This window comes from Oncorhynchus mykiss, chromosome 23, assembly GCF_057628025.1.
Source record: "Oncorhynchus mykiss isolate SJ-2025 chromosome 23, ASM5762802v1, whole genome shotgun sequence".
NCBI classification, from domain to species: domain Eukaryota; kingdom Metazoa; phylum Chordata; class Actinopteri; order Salmoniformes; family Salmonidae; genus Oncorhynchus; species Oncorhynchus mykiss.
The window spans coordinates 30267755-30285056 of NC_143044.1; the positions used below are offsets into that span (position 1 = coordinate 30267755).

The window sequence follows — 17302 nt, forward strand, 5'->3', positions numbered from 1 at the left end:
CAATTACTTTTTCACACAAATTGGGTGTTGCATAACTTTTTGTTTATTCAATCATTTTATTTTTTTTAAATATTTGTAAAATCAGGTTCTCTGTATTTAGTATTAGGTTTTGGTTGAAGATATTACAACATTCAGTATCAAAAATAGAGAAAATCAGCAAGGTTGCACATACTTTTTCACAACACTGTATATGCCAAACAAGTATTGTGCTTTATTTCAAGCATTTATACTCCCCACAAGCAACACAAAGCTGTTTGTAGAATGGAAAATGTTTCAAGAAATAACTAAATTGGGGGACTGAATGTTGGAGGACAGCTTTGTCTGTCTCTCATAATAGAACGTTTTTACTTTTTCTAAACTCACTATTGAATATGATTTTGTGTGTAACCACAACTGTGTGCTGTAGGTCTTACCTAGTATTAGACCTAGCCTAAGGTACTTTGATAGGGTTTTCATAGATACTTTTTCTTAAGTGCTACCTTATGGTCAGATGTTGAACTGCATCAGATTAGACTGTATTTTTAAAAGGAAGTAGGTGTATTTCTGTTTACTTTTAACTCTGAGGTGTTTCGCCAGCCAAGTTGAAGACTGGCTCTCGAAGTGGTCACTCCGTGGTCATTCACTCAGCTTTTTAGGAATATGTGACATTCTGCCACTAGATTGAGACATCATCTGTAAATGTATCCGTATAAAAACGTTCACTTCATGCGAATATGAAAGGTGCACGTTTTACCAGCCACATGCAATACATTTGTAAATGTTCATTGCCTGTCTTTACACTTTTTAAGCAAAGGTCTCTGCTATTTCAAGTCGTTACATTTGTATGTATTTATTAAGGACTATAATAATAGCAGGATATAATATAATAGCACTCAAATGGATGCACACATCTCAAGCCTCTGATTTCTGGCTTGTATATTTGGCTTCTAGGTTTTGTGTGTTTTTAAAACTGACATTTAACACAGGCCAGTATTTGTTTGATGATCTCTAGAGTAGGCCTAGTGTTGCTTTGGCTTGGTTAGTTCTTACTCTGATAAATCTGAACTGGACTACTTGGTCTCTGTGGTGAACCATGAATTGGTACAAAGTGCTTGTATGAGCTGCTGGAGGAAAGGTTACTTGCTAATCTCCCTAAGCACACACAAGATCTCTCTCCCTCATGTTCTTGTAACTCAATAATGTCAGTGCCACTGCAACTCAGTAGTTATATACTGAACAAAAATATGAATGCAACATGTAAAGTGTCCCATGTTTCATGAGCTGAAATAAAAGATCTCAGAAATGTTCCATCTGCACAAAAAGCTTATTTCTCTCAATTTTTGGGCAGAAATGCGTTTAAATCCCGGTTAGTGAGCATTTGTACTTTGCCGAGATGATATACCACACCTGTCAGGTGGATGGATTAAGAAGCTGATTAAACCACATGATCATTACACAGGTGCACCTTGTGCATGGTACAATAAAAGGCCACTCTAAAATGTGCAGTTTTGTCAAACAACACAATGCCACAGATGGCTCAAGTTTTGAGGGAGTGTGCAATTCACATGCTGACTACAGGAATGTCCATCAGAGCTGTTGTCATATAATTTTATGTTAATTTCTCTACCATAAGCCGCCTCCAACGTCGTTTTAGAGAATTTGTCTGTATGTCCAACCGGCCTCACAACCACAGACCACATGTAACCACACCAGCCCAGGACCTCAACATCTGGCTTCTTCACCTGCGGGATCATCTGAGACCAGACACCCAGACTGCTGGAGAAACAGGAGTATTTCTGTATTTAATGAAACCCTTTTGTGGGGAAAAACATATTCTGATTGGCTGGGCCTGGCTCCCCAGTGGGTGGACCTGGCTCTCAAGTGGGTGGGCCCATGGGTGGGCCCACCCATGGCTGTGCCCCTGCCCAATCATGAAATCCATAGATTAGGGCCTAATGAATTTATTTAAATTCACTGATTTCCATATATGAACTGTAACTCAGTAAAAATCTTTGAAATTGTTGCGGTTTTATATTTTTGTTCAGTGTATATATCATCACATCCATGTTTTGTGAGTTTTCTTAAGGAAGACATTTGTTAATGGGTAAAGATACCTGATTTATTAAAAAAAATTACTTATCTAGATTTTTTAATTTTTTTTTTTTTTTAACCTAGTCACAGGTGGAAATTCCATGTAACTGGCAAAATACTGTTTCCTTTACAGTTACCTGTACCTCAACACATTTTAAATAATAATAAATAATTTGATCCCTTTACTGAAACTTTACAGGATTCTAAAATACCAAATTATTTTGTACAACCATAATGCTCCTGAAATGGTGTACTTAAAACTTTCAGAGAATCCTATCCAGGTAATTGGAGTAATTACTAGCAATGGCTCTAGGCATTTTAAGAGCCTTTTCAGATCTTTGCTTTGAAGACAAAGCAGATTCACAGTGTATAGCTCAGCTCCTTTGAATTATAGCCTTGCAAAATACTTCCTTTAAACCTAAATTGTGTTTTATGCTAATACAAAAGCTCAACATGTAAACAACATTGCTGTACCAGAACAGAAGAGTTAAATGTATTTGAAGCTCAAACGATCCACAATTTTATGAACTTGTTCATAAACCCTTTATAAGGCCTTCATAGTCTATGCTTCACAAATCATGTAAGCAAATGGCATGCTAGAGGTTGACAAAGGGGTTATGCCACATTGTGTGCCTGATTTAAGGACCTGTTAAAAAGCTTGTATAGGATGAATTGCTTAAAACAGTGTGTATCTCTGTAGGCATAACGGGTTTATGACAGCTTAAGTAAGCCTTTAAAGTTGTGTTTTTTAAAGAGGAACCAAGGTTTTTCATAATGTTGAATATCATTCTAGAACTGTTTTTGATTTATTAATACAGCTATGTTTGTCTGTTTGTGCTTTATCGCTGTCTGTTCTTTACAGTTCAAGTGTTGTGGAGGGCAGGAGTACAAAGACTGGGAAGTGAACATGTACCATAACTGTACAGCTCCTGGACCACTGGCATGTGGCGTTCCTTACACCTGCTGCCTCGTAAACAAGGTCTGTGCTGCTCTTCCATTGAGAGCTCATGATGCAAATTAGAATATAATAGATCTTTATTTAAATCAATTTGAATGCATTGTTTGGTGTCACAGTACCCAACCCAACACCTCACACACATGACAGTCTTGGAGCAGCACAGGGTCAGCTCAGCAGAGCAGGGACCCTGAAGCAGTTTCTTTCAAAATGGCAGTAGGTAGCATATGGGATAATGATGCCAGCAACCCTATGGCTGCAGTTCACTCCAGTCTGCTTTTATGTGTCAGCCCTGTGATTCAAACCGACAACCTTCCTCTTATTGGTCTGAGACTCTAACCTTGAGGCTACCATTGTCTCCAAATGTCACTTTGTCTTTTTCTTAGTCTTTGTACTAAACAAATCTCGGGTTGGGAAGATCACACATTCAACATTTTGTCTGGCAAAAAACATGGAAATGTACAACCAATTCTGGTTATTTGCACTCATAATTTAACTGTTTAGCTTTGTGGTGTTTCAGCAGAGAATTGTTGATTAGAGACCACATCCATGACAACTCTTCATGTCCCCTAACACGTTTTCATACTTGTTGAAAACTATTAATCAGTACAGCTTAGATTTGTTTATCTCTAGATGCCTCCTATGCCATATTTGTTCCCCTCTGTGTTGTTCTGATCTCTAAACATGACAGTAGGGTCGTTCTTGAATTACGGTCGCATTTGGGCATCGCATTATGGGGAAAATGAACAAAACATTTTTTCTAATAATAATTAATATGGTAACTGAATTACCTTTTTTTAAATAGTTTTTGATAACAAATTATATAACATTGTGACACCAGTAGGAGTAGAAACACCAATAACATAGGTATTTGAAGATTTAGTATAGACCCCTCTCCTGCAAAGTTTGCCACTGGAGGGAATGCTCAAGGTCCTTGTACAGTGCCTTCAGAAAGTATTAACACCCCTTGACTTTTTCCACATTTTGATGTTACAGCCTGAATTTGAAATGGATTACATATAGATTTGTCACTGGCCTACAGACAATGCCCCATAATGTCAAAATTGAATTATGTTTTTAGACATTTTTACAAATTAATGTATAATTATTTAGTTCAAATGTCTTGAGTCTAATTATTCAACCTCTTATGGCAGGCCTAAATACGTTCAGGAGTATCAATGTTCTTAAGTCAATAAGTTGCATGGTGTTTAAAATGTTTTTTTCATATCTGTGCTCCACACTGACACTATGACTATGATTGTTTTTGAAAGAAAAGCCTTTTTTTTTTCATTTTAAAATAACATCAAATTGATCCGAAATACAGTGTAGACATTGTTAATGTTGTAAATGACTATTGTAACTGGAAACTTCTGATTTTTAATGGAATATCTACGTAGGTGTACAGAGGCCTATTATCAACAACCATCACTCCTGTGTTCCAATGGCACGTTGTGTTAGATAATCCAAGTGTATCATTTTAAAAGGCTAATTGATCATTAGAAAACCCTATTGCAATTTATGTTAGCACAGCTGAAAACTGTTGTGCTGATTTAAAGAATCAGCACAACACCGGCCTTCTTTAGACTAGTTGAGTATCTGGAGCATCAGCATTTGTGGGTTCGATTACAGACTCAAAATGGCCAGAAACAAAGAACATTCTTCTGAAACTCGTCAGTCTATTCTTGTTCTGAGAAATTGCCAAGAAACTGAAGATCTTGTACAATGCTGTGTACTACTCCCTTCACAGAACAGCGCAAACTGGCTCTAACCAGAATATAAAGAAGAGTGGGAGGCCCCGGTGCACTACTGAGCAAGAGGACGAGTACATTAGTGTCTAGTTTGAGAAACAGAAGCCTCACAAGTCCTCAACTGGCAGCTTCATTAAATAGTACCCGCAAAACACCAGTCTCAACTTCAACGGTGAAGAGGCGACTCTGGGATGCTCTTCCGGGATGTAGCGTGCCCGGGGAAGTCAGATCAGGCGTCCACAGCTGCAGTCGGAATAGCAGCACAGGATCATCAGCACAAACAGGTGGACTTGGAACAGGAACGGCAAGGAATCATCAGCTCAGGTTTTATTCAGGCAAGGTCCTAGGGCTCCAGCCCTCCGAGAGTGGAGACAGAGACCCCATGCTTTGTGAGTTATTTCTGTGAATGTGATCCCCTCTCTCTGAGAGCACAGCTGGTCAGACAGGATGTCACTCAGCAGAACTGGCAACCACTTTGTGTTCTTAAAGTACAAAGATAACATCCTCCAGGCAGCTGGGGATGGGGTCTCGTGCTGTCATGCCACTGTAGGAGGATCTGGCTCTGAATCCCAATATACTATCCTGATTTTAAATGGCAAGGTAAAAAAGTATCTTGGTCTATTTATTCATCTTATTATGGGCATGCAAACCTTTTGTCTGTCGTCTCAAAGATGACGTTTTAACCTGATTGGTAAAAATAGCAAGTCAAAATGAGAGATGCACGTTGTCTTTCAAGCTTATGATTTTCAACATATAGTTGCTGGGATTTGAGATATAGAAGCAGATAACCTTCAGGGATCCCCATGGCTGAATGTATTATTTTATCTCTAAACTCCAGATATTGACACCTCACAAGGCTTCATATAAAAGGGTGAAACAAAAAAATGCATTGTTTGTTCCGAATTAAAATTCCAGTCTCTGAAGTGAATAAAAAGCTGGAACAATCTGGAACATGTCTGTCTTAGCTCTTTTTGTTTAAAACAATTTAGTTCTATTGATATTTAAAGTGCCTCTACTCTGCAACTTTCCTGAGGTTCCAGTTTTTTATGCATGTCAGAATGCCCATGGTCTTGCGGCCATATCACATGTCTCCCCTATGGTAACTGTCATTATTGAACAAAAAGATTGAAAGACTTCTCATTTTGTTTTCTGAACATGCACAGTTGCTCAGTGCTCAGGGATATTTATGTCAAAGTACACTGAATAATGTATACCTTCTATCATTCAAGTGGAATTAATAAAAAAAAATAGAATGGACAACTTCTTACAGCATCATTTTGTCTATGAAAAGAGAGTTAGGTGTCTGTTTGGTTTAGAAGTTGTAGAGCTTTTTACCAGTTTTCCACAAAGTACTCCATCTCTGCTGTGAACCACCCGAGCTGAAGCGAGTAGATTTCCCTGGTGTGGGTCATTCATGTTGTGTGTTTTCCCTTAGTTGTCACTGTCTAATGTTTGCTCCTTAATAAGTAATGCACATCCTGGGGGGCAAAGCTAGGATTTTAGCAATGTTTGTCAACTTGTTCCAATAAGACTTGGAGCATTTGGTCACATTACTTAGTAATATTTTCATTGAAGTCTTAGCTAATATTTAACATTTTAACATATTTATTGGTTGCTCTTTTGAACATGATCTAAGGCTGGATATTAGCCTACATATCCATTCCCTAATGTTGGGACTGATTTGATCTCTCTCTCTCATCACAATCACTAGCCAAGGGCCAAACTTCTAAAATAGTTCAACTAGACCAGGGGTGCCCAACCTTTTTGACATGAGATCTCATATTTCCACAACCAGTTTAGACGATACCAATCACAGGGTTCCCACGTTTATACATTTTATTAACTTTTCCACAACTTTTCATGCCTACAGAAATGCATGTACTTTCAAAACAAGCTATTTTGTTTTTCTATTGTAGAAAAGCAGGTGGACATTGTAGAGAATATTCCTCATTTATGATTCATTATTTGAATAATCCTCAAGGGATGTATCCTAACTTCAAATATGCTTGTGTAACTTGCTAGTGATGTGCTCAAATCTGTTATCACTTTTACTTAGTATTATGTTCTTCCTTTTCAGCCTAATGAAGTTACCAACACACTATGTGGATATAAGGTCCTTGACAAAGAGGTAAGACTATCTGAACAAAATCCTGTCTCGGTGTCTCTCACGGTCTCAATTTCGAATTGTGAAAGTCTAAATGGGAAATTGATGTTTACTGATGTCATACAGAGGGACAGTGCATTCATTTTCTCATTCATTTTTTATTTGTTATCACATATGTATGAAAGATCATATCACACACATCAGTCATACAGATTTGCACAAAGGCCTGCCATTTTAAATGTATATCCCTCCTGCTTAGAGGCTGGACTTGCAGAACGTCATCTACATCAGAGGTTGTACTGATGCTGTCTTCATCTGGTTCATGGATAACTATAAGATAATGGCTGGCTTGCTGCTTGGCATCTTGTTCCCCCAGGTAAGAGTTAACCACCATGCCATTTCAGACTGACATCTGATGTCCACCAACAATACACAAGTAATGATTCACACAGAAATGTTATGGGCACAGCTCTTTAGTTAATAGCTGTAGCAGGAGAAAGGTACTGGTTTCCACATAATGGTTTAAAAACTGCTTTTCGGGGGGGGGGGATGCAGTGAAAGATAGAAAATATGCTGTTATATTGTGAGCTCTTTCCCTTTTTTTTCTTCGTTAAATCAAAATATTTTTTTAAATGTAGCTTCTAAAATGGTCTCATATTTTAGCTAGAGAGGGTGATGTAGCTTCCCAGTCACAGCTTGCAGTGGAAGCCCCTACAAATGTTTGCTTATCACTTTATAATGTCTGCCTCTCAGAACTAATCATTGATTGACACATTGGACACTTTCCATTGGTTTCAAATTCTATGTCCATCTTATCAAGCACAGCGGGAAAACGGGACAAATATGCAAAATTGAACTTACACCTTCAAATTCTGTGAGTAGTTTCTCAGATCTTATGAGATTTTTGGGAGATATTTGGCACAAATTAATGTTTAATCGTCACCACAATATGTCAACTGGAACTTTAATCCACTATCAATCTGCAGTAGGAAAATCAAAATCCATTTTTAGGGTATGAGTAATGTTATTGTAAATTGCATTACTGTGAGCCAAGTCCCCATCTGCTGCCTTTTAGAAGGGTTTATGTTGTTTATATGCAACACAAACTTACAGGTACACAAGAGCACCATGAAATGTCTAGGCCCATGTCCCCATGAATGGGGTCTCCACAAACGTGGAAAACATTGCCCTTTAAAAGGTGCATAGCCGACCAAAGAGCGACCGGATTGAATCCGGACCTACAGTACCAGTCTAAAGTTTGGACACACCTACTCATTCCAGGGTTTTTCTTTTATTTTTACTGTTTTCTACATTGAAGAATAATAGTGAAGACACCAAAACGACACGTATGGAATTATGAAAAATAAATATAAACCCTTGAATTAGTAGGTGTGTCCAAACTTTTGACTGGTACTGTAGATCCATTCAGAATATGAGTGTGTTTGGCATGCTTTATGGGCCTCCCAGTTATAAATTCTTCTCCACTGCAAAGATGAGGCATTTTGGTTTATGTGACACATCACCCCATTTGCAGACTTTCCCTATGGAGACAGCACTTTGATATATGTTGTTTGCCTGGTTCTGCTATAGATGGGCCAAGACAGAGCAGTATTTGCACAGCAGTGATTCTAGATTAGTGCATTACTTACAGCTGATAACTAATCATGAGGCCATTTTGGAGTAAGGGAGGTTGGAGGACATAAGCAAGAACCCTCTCAATAACGGACTTGGGCTGAACACATTGAGGAAATGTATTGTGTTGTCCATGTAGGTTCACTGTTGAAGCCTCTCTGTTGAAGTGTGACCTTGAGTAAAGGAACCTAAAGGACTTTGTTGTTTGTAACGTCCATGCTCCTCTACCATAGCTGGGATTAATTAGGTACTATAAATCCGGAAAGTTTTTTTTTTTTGCAGTTGGTGAAGGTGTTCCATAACGGTCCCAGGAGCCTTGGTTCATTACATGCTCCATATCATTTCCTGTTAATTAGCTATGTTCAATTATAAACATTATTATCACTTGTATCTTCTAGAAAAAAAGTTATGCTTATAAGACTGAACATGTTCTTTGAATGTTGTAGACCGACTGTAGTCTACTGTGAAGGGCCAATGATGTCACATGTTAACTCTGTGTCCAAATGCAATCTGTTTCTCTGAAAACAATGAATACAAATAACATAAGTTTATCTAGCAAGATTTTGAAGACTTTTCAAGACCCCTTTCAATCAAAAGATTGTAATTCTAGGCTATTTTGACATAGTCACACCACACAAAATTACCAAGTCAATAGATTTTTCTCCCATAATAGTTTGACAGACACACAGACGAATCACCTACCCTTCAATAATTTGTCCACCTCTTGACTACTGATTACATACCTTGCCAAATTAGATGATGTTTTACAATTATATATTCAGAAAGTAGGACTTTCCTTTTAATTATCTTCTCTTTGCTTTTATTCTTTATTTATTCTATATACACTGTGTACAAAACATGAGGAACACCTTCCTAATATTGAGTTGCACCCCCTTTTGCCCTCAGAACAGCCTGAATTCGTCCAGGCATGGGCTCTACAAGGTGTCGAAAGCGTTCCATAGGGATGCTCGCCCATGTTAACTCCAATGCTTCCGACAGTTGTGTCAAGATGGCTGGATGTCCTTTGGTTGGTGGACCATTCTTGATACACATGGGAAACTGTTGAGCATGAAAAACCCAGCAGCATTGCAGTTCTTGACACTCAAACCGGTGCGCCTGGCACCTACTACCATACCCCGTTCAAAGGAACTTAAATATTTTGTCTTTCCCATTCACCCTCTGAATGGTACATATACACAATCCAAGTCCCATTTGTCTCAAAGCTTAAAAATCCTTCTTTAACCTGTCTCCTCTGATTTGAAGTGGATTTAACAGGTGACCTCAATAAGGGATCATGGCTTTTACTTGGTCAGTCTGTCATGGAAAGAGCAGGTGTTCCTAATTTTTTTTTGTACACTCGATGTACTGTTTGTGGTGCCCAATTTGTCCAATAATATGGAGCATTGGAGGGAACACAACTTGGAGGGTATTGACTTCGACAGATTTTGTGCTTCTGTGTTTCATAGTATGTGGCTGTAAAGTAGAATAAAAGGATTGTTGTCTGACTGGCATTTTTTATATATAATTTAGACCATTGTCTACTCCCTCTCTATTGATTTCTTGATCCCTCTGTATTGATCTCTCACCTGAAGCTATGTGAAGGCAAAAGTGAGTTGTAGAAAGGACATGGGTCACAAAGGTTCTCCCATGGGTTATTGATTTGAGGGTATTAATGCTTATTTGTTGTTTAGATTAATCATTCGATGTGTAATCTAGTTATTTGAAGAAACCTCCCACGTAGCTTGTCTAACTCCTGACTCTGTCTAACAAAATGAGGCCGACTTTCATTTGAAACAGGCCATCGAGACAAGGTAGAAGAAGTGGTCAGTAGTTCTTTGATTTGATTTAAGTCTTAGATTTGATTAGCCATCAGTTCAGTGACTTTGGAGTAGACTGTTGTCTGAGTTTCAGACCACTCAGTCAACGAGTTATGGAACTAAAATGCCCCTTCATAGCTGACTTGACTTGCCGTCTACAGCATACTGAATACTTTTAACATGCCATATACCCACAAGGATACTTTTAACATGCCATATTCCCACAAGGATACTTTTAACATGCCATATACCCGCAAGGATACTTTTTTTAGAAAGTCATTGTTTCATGCATTCTTAACCAGAGATTTTTACCTAAAGATGATGCAGATGTACTGTATGGATTATTTCATGCTTTTTGCACATTGCTGCTTGACAAAAGTAAAATTAAATTCTCTGCAGTGTGATTTGCTAAATTGTTTTTAGGGCTTTTGACGGTAAGAGCACATAGCTTGAGCTTTAGAATCAGCTAAAGTTACGGCTTCCTGTTCATTCAATTGCAGTTCTTGTCTGTTTCAGGTTTGTGCTGTTGGTTGAGAAGGCATGCTTCAGACTTTTTTTTTTATGTTTTGGAAAAGTGTTTTATATCAAGGACAGAATGTAATGACGTGACATTATTTATTGAAAGCCCCCCCCCCCCCCCCCCCCCTTAGAAAAAAGGCAGTGGTCAGTAATTGACTGCAGATACAAAGTGCCCCAATATGCGATCTGCTTACAATACATTGAACTAGTTGCCACTAAGCCCATAGTTTAAGACCATATGTCCCATCCATAACACTGAATCTCCTTGTGTTTGCAGTTCTTCGGCGTGATCGTTAGCTGGCTCTACATCACGCGGGTGGAGGATGCCATTGCTGAGTTTGGTCACTACCAGGATGGACTGCTGGACACAGTGGACAGGGGTGGCTTCAGGGCAACCAAGAAGCAGGGTAGAATGGCCAAATGTTGCATTTGCATGCCAGAGATCGACTGAGCGTGCCTCCTTTTTATCTAATAAGCCTAAAACACTGCTGTGTCTGTGCGAGCTCCGAGAGAGAATACAGCCATGCACTGCCTGCCTCAGCCTTCCAACATACTGGAGCTATCAGCTCCGATTTTACGACGCTGTTCAGATGCTTTTTAATTGGTTTAATTCAGGGATTCATTTTTTTTCAGGGGTTAAATTATGAAGGTTTTAGTAGGATGGAAAGGTATGAAATGTGTATGGCCTTTTATGAATAGCCTTTTTTTCTCATTGGTGAAATTTATTTTTTATTAATTCACAGCAAAACATTGAACGCTTTTGAATTTTAATTTATGGAGATTGTAGCTCTATCCAGTCCTGTAAAGTATATTTTTAGCTTTTCAAAGGGATATATTTTCTATGGGGAAGTTTATGGAGGTTATCTTACCTTAATCCAATTGTTTATTTTCAGAATCATTGGCAATGTCATGGGTTCAACACATTAATGGTTTTGTGAGTACAAATGTAATTTAGTAAGTTTTTAGTCAGTCACTCAATGTGGCTTGATTTGAGGAGCTAGGAATACCAAAGTTGTTAATCATGTATAACATGCACATGGTCAGTTGCCCACATGTTATTAGGATGTTGTACTGTGTAATGGTTTGAAATCTACATGTATGACTTTGCTCAGTCAGTGATATTTACCTCCAATATGTGAGTGTTGAGGGATCTGCTAGTAATGCTAGTGACCCTCTCTCAAGCTGTGTTCAAGATGAATGAGTGCTTATGCTCTCATGATTACTCATACTCTTCCCAGAACAGCATTCTGTGAATGGTCTTCCTGCCAATGATTGTTATCACTGTTAAAAGCATGTTATCGTATGGGATTGCATGCCTAGCTTTAACGGCTAACATACTTATTCCGACCAGAAGTTCCATCAGCAGCCTGTGTCCATGGCAATGGACTAAATGATGTTGTTCTCCTGAGACAGAACGATATTTAAATCCACCCACACACAATAGAAAGGCTAACTTTAAAAAAAAATCGTATCTTCAAACTCATTTCAACTCAAAATACATCAAATTAATTAAAGTCAAATCTACTGGTTATTTATTTGACCAACTTTTAAGGTGCTGTCTTTTGTCAATCTTTTGGTCTTCTTTTTCAAAATGAAACTATTTGTACTATATGCTGTTTTTTGTTTTTTTAAAATGTGTGTGAGCTCACTAATACTTTTGAACATTTTATATAGTGAGTGATCTGGTGAATGAATAAATCATGTTTGCAGTCATGTTATGCAGCCTTTGTAGTGTAGTTGCTCTTCCTGTCCTGCTGGTTTTTATGTGCATGCAGAGGGTGTCCGGCTGTGACGATGTAAATATTTTACTCTTTCATGGAGCCTAGTTCACCCAAAATACCCCATTTGTGTAATTGTTATTCTTCAGCTTTCTCTCTGTCCCATTACAAACCCATTAGTCATCATGAATATACTTTAAGTTCTTCAACCTTTTCAAACACCTTTCTAATACAAAACCCATATTAGTCTACTAGCCAACATATTTTTTCCATGATGCCTTTGGTTTTCCTTAAGAGAAAATACTGACATTTTTCGCCAGAGATCTATACAGTTGATGTCGGAAGTTTACATACACTTAGGTTGGAGTCATTAAAACTCGTTTTTCAACCACTCCACAAATTTCTTGTTACAAATTTATAGTTTTGTCAAGTCAGTTAGGACTTTGAGCATGATACAAGTAATTTTTCCAACAATTGTTTACAGAAAGATTATTTCACTTAAAATTCACAATTCCAGTGGGTTAGAAGTTTACGTACACTAAGTTGACTGTGAAATTAAACCACTTGGAAAATTTCAGAAAATGATGTCATGGCTTTAGAAGCTTCTGATAGGCTTATTGACATCATTTGAGTCAATTGGAGGTGTACCTGTGGATGTATTTCAAGGCCTACCTTCAAACTATTTGCTTCATATCATGGGAAAATCAAAATAAATCAGACCTCAGGAAAAAAAAAATGTAGACCTCCACAAGTCTGGTTCATCCTTGGGAGCAATTTCCAAATGCCTGAAGGTGCCACATTCATCTGTACAAACAATAGTACGTAAGTATGAACACCATGGGACCACAGCCGTCATACCGCTCAGTATGGAGACTCGTTCTGTCTCCTAGAGATGAATGTACTTTGGTGCGAAAAGTGCAAATCGATCCCAGAACAACAGCAAAGGCCCTTGTGAAGATGCTGGAGGAAACGGGTACAAAAGTATCTATATCCACAGTAAAACAAGACATAGACAAGACAACCTGAAAGGCCGGCTCAGCAAGGAAGAAGCCACTGCTCTAAACCCACCATCCAAAAGCCAGACTATGGTTTGCAACTGCACATGGGGACAAAGAGCATACTTTTTTGAAGAAACGTCCTCTGGTCTGATGAAACAAAAATAGAACTGTCGCTCTTGCTGCTGGTGATTCTCTGATCCACCTCTACGCAGATGACACCATTCTGTAAACTTCTGGCCCTTCTTTGGACACTGCTAACAAACCTCCAAACGAGCTTCAACGGAATACAACCCTCCTGCTGTGGCCTCCAACTGCTTTTAAATGCTAGTAAAACTAAGTGTGTGTTCTTCAACCAAATGTTTTCCGCACCCTCCCGCCCGACTAGCATCACTACTCTGGACAGTTCTGATCTAGAATATGTGGACAACTACAAATACCTAGGTGTCTGGTAAGACTGTAAACTTTCCTTCCAGACTCACATTAAGCATCTCCAATGGAAAATTAAAACAAGACTCGGCTTTCTATTTCGCAACAAAGCCTCCTTCACTCATGCTGCTAAACATACCTTCGTAAAACTGTCTATCCTACCGATCCATTTACAAAATAGCCCCCAACACTCTACTCAGAAAACTGAATAATCTATCACAGTGCTATCCATTTTACCTCCAAAGCCCCATATACTACCCACCACTGCGACCTTTATGCTCTCGTTGGCATCTATAAGGAAATGTATGATTGCAAAAAAAGGTTTCTGTACCAAATATTAAGTTCTGCTTTTCTGATGTATCAAATACTTATGTCATGCAATAAAATGCAAATGAATTACTTAAAAATCATACAATGTGATCTTCTGGATTTTTGTTTTAGATTCCGTCTCTCATAGTTGAAGTGTACCTATGATTAAACAATTACAGACCTCTACATGCTTTGTAAGTAGGAAACACTGCCGATTTTGCAGGTTATCAAATACTTGTTCTCCCCACTGTATACCCTGTGGACTGAGCTGACGTCATGTTACCATTGTCCTTTTTATAGGTGTTGACATTCTTGCAGTGTCCCTCTCTCACTAAATCAAAGCATGTCTGCTTGTTTTGAATTTCCAGTGCCCTCACTCTCTCTCACTTGCCTTTTCACTTTGCTTTAACCCTTCACTTACATTTAACATTGGGGGTAAAATGCTATGTACAGTTAAGGCTATTTTCCCACTGGAGCACTAAGTATAAATAAGAACATCTACATGATGCATGAAGGATACCTGCAAAGTACTTTTATAGGCACTATTCAGCACTTGACTCCTTAACAACAGTATCATTTCACTTGATATTTACAATGCCTTCAGAAAGTATTCAGACCCCTTGACTTTTTCCATATTTTGTTATGTTACTTATTCTACAACTTTTTAAGTAAAACATTTTCCTCAGCAATCTACACACAATACCCCATCATGACGAAATTAAACATTTTTTATTTGTTTTTAGCAAATAAAATGAACCAGATATACCTTATTTATATACACTACCAGTCAAACGTTTAGACACACCTACTCATTCAAGGGTTTTCTTTATTTTTACACTTTTCTACATTCTAGAATAATAGTGAAGACATCAAAACTATGAAATAACACATGGAATCATGTCCCACAGTTGACAGTTCATGTCAGAGCAAAAACCAAAGCATGAGGTCGAAGGAATTATCCGTAGAGCTCCGAGACAGGATTGTGTCGAGGCACAGATCTGGGGAAGGGTACCAAAACATTTCTGCAGTATTGAAGGTCCCCAAGAACACAGTGGCCTCCATCATTCTTCAATGGAAGAAGTTTGGAACCACCAAGGCTCTTCCTAGAGCCGGCCACACTGGGCAATCAGCGGAGAAGGGCCCTGGTCAGGGAGGTGACCAAGAACCAGATGGTCACTCTGACAGAGCTCTAGAGTTCCTCTGTGGAGATGGGAGAACCTTCTCTACAGCACTCCACCAATCAGGCCTTTATGGTAGAGTGGCGAGACGGAAGCCGCTCCTCAGTAAATGGCACATGACAGCCTGCTTGGAGTTTGCCAAAAGGCACCTAATGACTCTCAGACCATGAGAAACCAAATTCTCTGGTCTGATGAAACCAAGATTGAGCTCTTTGGCCTGAATGCCAAGTGTAATGTCTGGAGGAAACCTGGCACCATCCCTACGTTGAAGCATGGTGGTGGCAGCATCATGCTGAGGGGATGTTTTTCAGCGGCAGGGACTGGGAGACTAGTCAGGATTGGAGCAAAGTACAGAGAGATCCCTGATGAAAACCTGCTCCAGAGCGTTCAGTACCTCAGACTGGGGTGAAGGTTTACCTTCCAACATGACAATGACCCTAAGCACACAGCCAAGACAACGCAGGAGTGGCTTCAGGCAAGTCTCTCCTTGAGTGGCCCTGCCAGATCCCAGACTTGAACCCAATCAAACATATCTGGAGAGACCTGAAAATAGCTGTGCACAACGCTCCCCATCCGACCTGACATAGCTTGAGAGGATCTACAGATAAGAATGGGATCAACTCCCCAAATACAGGTGTGCCAAGCTTGTAGTGTCATGCTCAAGTGGCGTTGATTCTGTAATCCCTGCCAAAGGTGCTTCAACAAAGTACTGAGTAAATGGTCTGAATACCTATGTAAATGTAATATTTCAGTTTTTTATTTGTAATAAATTAGAAAACATTTCTAAAAAACCTATTGCTTTGTCATTATGAGGTATTGTGTGTAGCTTGATGAGGGGAAAAAACAATCCATTTTAGAATAAGGCTGTAATGTAAGAAAATGTGGAAAAAGTCAAGAGGTCACAATACTTTCCGAAGGCACTGTATGTTAAGTAATTTACGAAAAGGGATTTGATACACTTATGCTAACCTTAACTGAAATGCAATCTTTGTACAAATGTGTTATACCCTTTCATTCTTTGGCCCTGCCGTCAACACTGCAATTTTAAGAGCAAAACATTCAACATTTCTCACATACAAAAAATTATTCCTCAGCTTTTGGATTTTGTACAATGGGCATCTGAGGAGGTTATATTCTAATCAGGTAAGTTTTGGCCACTAAAATTGGCCTACAGCTAAAAACCTATCCAGAGGAATAATTGGGCCCTTCAGCTATCTTTGTGCTGTCACATTTAAGAGATACTCCTTGGGAATTGGATGCTCATTTCAGAAATAGTGCTCTGTGCCCCCAGGACAGAACCAACCTTTGCTGTGACACAAAAAACAATATATTTTGTTGTTGTTTACACCCCAATCAAGGAGGTATCCTGCAAGGATGACACACTTACTCATACATATACAGCCTCTGTGTCATCCAGATTACTAATAGAGACCCACTGGGCAAAAACTGGTTGAATCAATGTTGTTTCCATGCCATTTTAACGAACAAATATATTTGATGATGTTGATTCAACGTGGTAAACTGATAGATTTTTTTAAAAGTCATCAGCGTAAGGGAATTGTATGTTTTTCACCCAATTTTGTTAACCTAAATTCAATGAAATTGTGAATTGTTGTTGATTTCACATTTAATCAAGGTTAGTTGACAACTCAAATGTGCCCAGTGGAGAGTTTAGTGGTTCTTAAAGTGGGGAATGGGCTCCTCTTGTTTCCCCCTCCCCCCCACAAGCTAACGCAACCAACACAATCCCCCCCCCCTTAGTAAGTAGTGGAGTGGGCTATATATTTCAGCCAACACTATTCCACTCTGCTTCATCATAACTGTCAGG

General features: G+C 38.8%; 1 protein-coding gene across 2 annotated transcripts in view; it reads left to right on the forward strand.

Annotated features, from left to right (window-relative positions):
• Positions 1 to 12558, forward strand: part of tspan15 (tetraspanin 15) — a 45164-nt gene extending 32606 nt beyond the window's left edge. For both annotated transcript variants that reach the window (XM_021580984.3, XM_090217255.1), the window contains exons 5-8: positions 2933 to 3049; positions 6851 to 6901; positions 7137 to 7253; positions 11123 to 12558. In XM_021580984.3, coding sequence (XP_021436659.2) covers positions 2933 to 3049; positions 6851 to 6901; positions 7137 to 7253; positions 11123 to 11296 — 459 coding nt within the window. In that variant the 3' untranslated portion in view covers positions 11297 to 12558. The remainder of the gene's footprint in view (positions 1 to 2932; positions 3050 to 6850; positions 6902 to 7136; positions 7254 to 11122) is intronic.
• The last annotated feature ends 4744 nt before the right edge of the window (positions 12559 to 17302 follow it).